This window comes from Silurus meridionalis, chromosome 1, assembly GCF_014805685.1.
Source record: "Silurus meridionalis isolate SWU-2019-XX chromosome 1, ASM1480568v1, whole genome shotgun sequence".
In the NCBI taxonomy this organism is placed as follows: Eukaryota; Metazoa; Chordata; class Actinopteri; order Siluriformes; family Siluridae; genus Silurus; species Silurus meridionalis.
Window position 1 is genome coordinate 35,714,973 of NC_060884.1, and position 2,500 is coordinate 35,717,472.

Consider the following 2,500-nt stretch of genomic DNA (forward strand, 5'->3'; position numbering starts at 1 on the left):
CTGTAAATACAAGCTGTTATGTCATCATTCTGTTACATCATCACACCATTACATCATCAGGTCGTTACATCCTCAGGTTGTTACACCATACTGTTACATCATCATGCAGTTACATCAAACACAGTTACATCATCCAACCATTACATTATCATGCTGTTACATCATCATACTGTTACATGATCACTGTTAAATCATCATACTGTTACATGATCACTGTTAAATCATCATACTGTTACATCATCACACCGTTACATCATCATTCTTTTACTTGCTCACGTGATCACAAACTCATACTCACCTATTTAGCAGCACATTATAAGGGCCTCTTTAATGTTTATATACCTTCTGTGTGTGTGCAGTGAGGAGAACACCCCATTGGATCTAGATGATCATGGTGGTCGGACGTTTCTCAGGGTTCTCCTCCACCTGACCATGCACGACTATCCTCCCTTAGTGTCCAGAGCTCTGCATCTCCTCTTCAGACACTTTAGTCAGAGACAGGAGGTTCTGCAGGCCTTCAAACAAGTAACACACATACATATACACACACACATACACACACACATACACACACACACACACACATACTGTAGCAACTCATCGTACAAGAGGCTGAACACAGGACATTGGACTCAGAAGTTGTGCTCTCAAGCTCCCTTTTTTATTAAGCTTCACACACACACATACACACACACATACATATATTTTATATATATATATATATATTATCTTCTATAATATAATAATATACAAAAGGGAGTACATCCTTCACGTTTCAGAACCATTTGATGATTTTTTAAGGGACAGTAGTATAAAATTGAAACTTGGATATATTTTGGAGTAGTCAATGTGCAGCTTCTTTCTGAGGATTAGAGAATTTGAATTGTTGCTCTAAACAAAGATGCCGAGGCTGTAATAAGATCAGTAACATCCTGAAACTGAGTTACAGTACAGTGATCAGGGTCATACAGAGGTTTTCCAGACCTCTCAAGGGTCCATCAAGTAAATCGATTCCTCGTGCTGTGCATCAGATGCAGAAGCATGAGTGCTGCAGTGTTGCTTTAGATGCTGCGGAAGGTTCGCTCGTCAGTGCTTACACCATACGCCACACACTGCAACAAGTTGGTTTGCAGGCCGTCGTCCCAGAAGGAGCCTCTTCTGAAGCTGCTGTGGTGACACCTGGTGAGGAGAAGCAAGAAAACTGTGTCTTGCCTACAGTCAAGCATGGTGGTGGCAGGATCATGGTCTGGGGCTGCATGAGTGCTGCTGGTACTGAGGAGCTGCGGTTCACTGAGGGAAACATGGATTCCAACATGTACTGTGAGATGATGGAAAACTGCTTCAGAATAATAACGACCCCGAACACACCACCAAGAGGACCACTGCCTTGCTGAAGGTGATGGAGTGGCCAAGTATGTCTCCAGACCCAAATCCTATTGAGCACCTGTGGGGATCCTCAAGCAGACGTTAGAGAAGCACCATGTGTGTAACCTCCAGCAGCTCTGGTGAATTCCACACTCAGGAGGATTAAAGCAGTGCTGGATTATGATGGTGCTCACACATAATATTCACACTAAACACAGTTTTAACATGTTCACTGAGGGTGGACTCACTTTCGTCTCCAGTGATTTACACAATAATGTCTGTGTGTTATTTTTAGAGGACAGTAAAACTGTACTGCTACACAAACTACACATTCACTACTCTAAATATCTCCAGCTTTCAGTTCTACACTTTTGTCCCTTGAGAAGATCCTACAATGGCTGCTGAAATGTGAGGGGTGTATTTACTTTTGTAAGATAATGCACAGATACACCACACATACACCACTCATACTTACACACACACACACACACACACACACACACACACACACACACACACACTTTATGTATTTCTCAGTAAACTATGTTGTAATTTGACTTTAACTCTGTGTGTGTGTGTGTGTGTGTGTGTGTGTGTAGGTGCAACTCTTGGTCACCAGTCAGGATGTGGAGAACTATAAGCAGATAAAAGCTGATTTGGACCAGCTGAGGTCCATAGTGGAGAAGTCAGAGCTGTGGGTATATAAGAGACAGGGCTCAGACTCAGGACTGCACACAGGAGAGGTCATCGCCACGGAAACGCATCACAAGGTCGACACGTGATTTATTTACAGCGGGTTTACACTCTCACGTGTTTTCAAATGTTCATTCAGAGATTCTTCAGTATCAGTGGATTTGATGATCAGCTGCAGTTTGATTTCATTACCTGTTTATATTACATTCTGCTCTAGATTGTGTTTGAGTTCATCTTTAAACACTGTGATTGGATTCAAATCACACACACACACACACACACACACACACACACACACACAGCAGGATACCATATTTTCAGTGTACTTCATATTTTATGAGGTAGCTTTATTTATATTTTTGCTCTCATGTGAAGCTGGTCCACGCCTGACTGATGGAGCGTAAAAATCAGCTTCCTGTTGTTGCAGGAAGTGGTGAGGGAA

The 2,500-nt window shown here is 42.2% G+C and overlaps 1 protein-coding gene across 1 annotated transcript in view; it reads left to right on the forward strand.

Annotated features, from left to right (window-relative positions):
* LOC124382911 (inositol 1,4,5-trisphosphate receptor type 1-like) overlaps positions 1 to 2,500 on the forward strand; it is a 42,027-nt gene that overhangs the window by 17,113 nt on the left and 22,414 nt on the right. The window contains exons 20-21 of the mRNA XM_046845253.1: positions 360 to 525; positions 1,965 to 2,135. Of these exons, the coding sequence (XP_046701209.1) occupies positions 360 to 525; positions 1,965 to 2,135 (337 nt within the window). The remainder of the gene's footprint in view (positions 1 to 359; positions 526 to 1,964; positions 2,136 to 2,500) is intronic.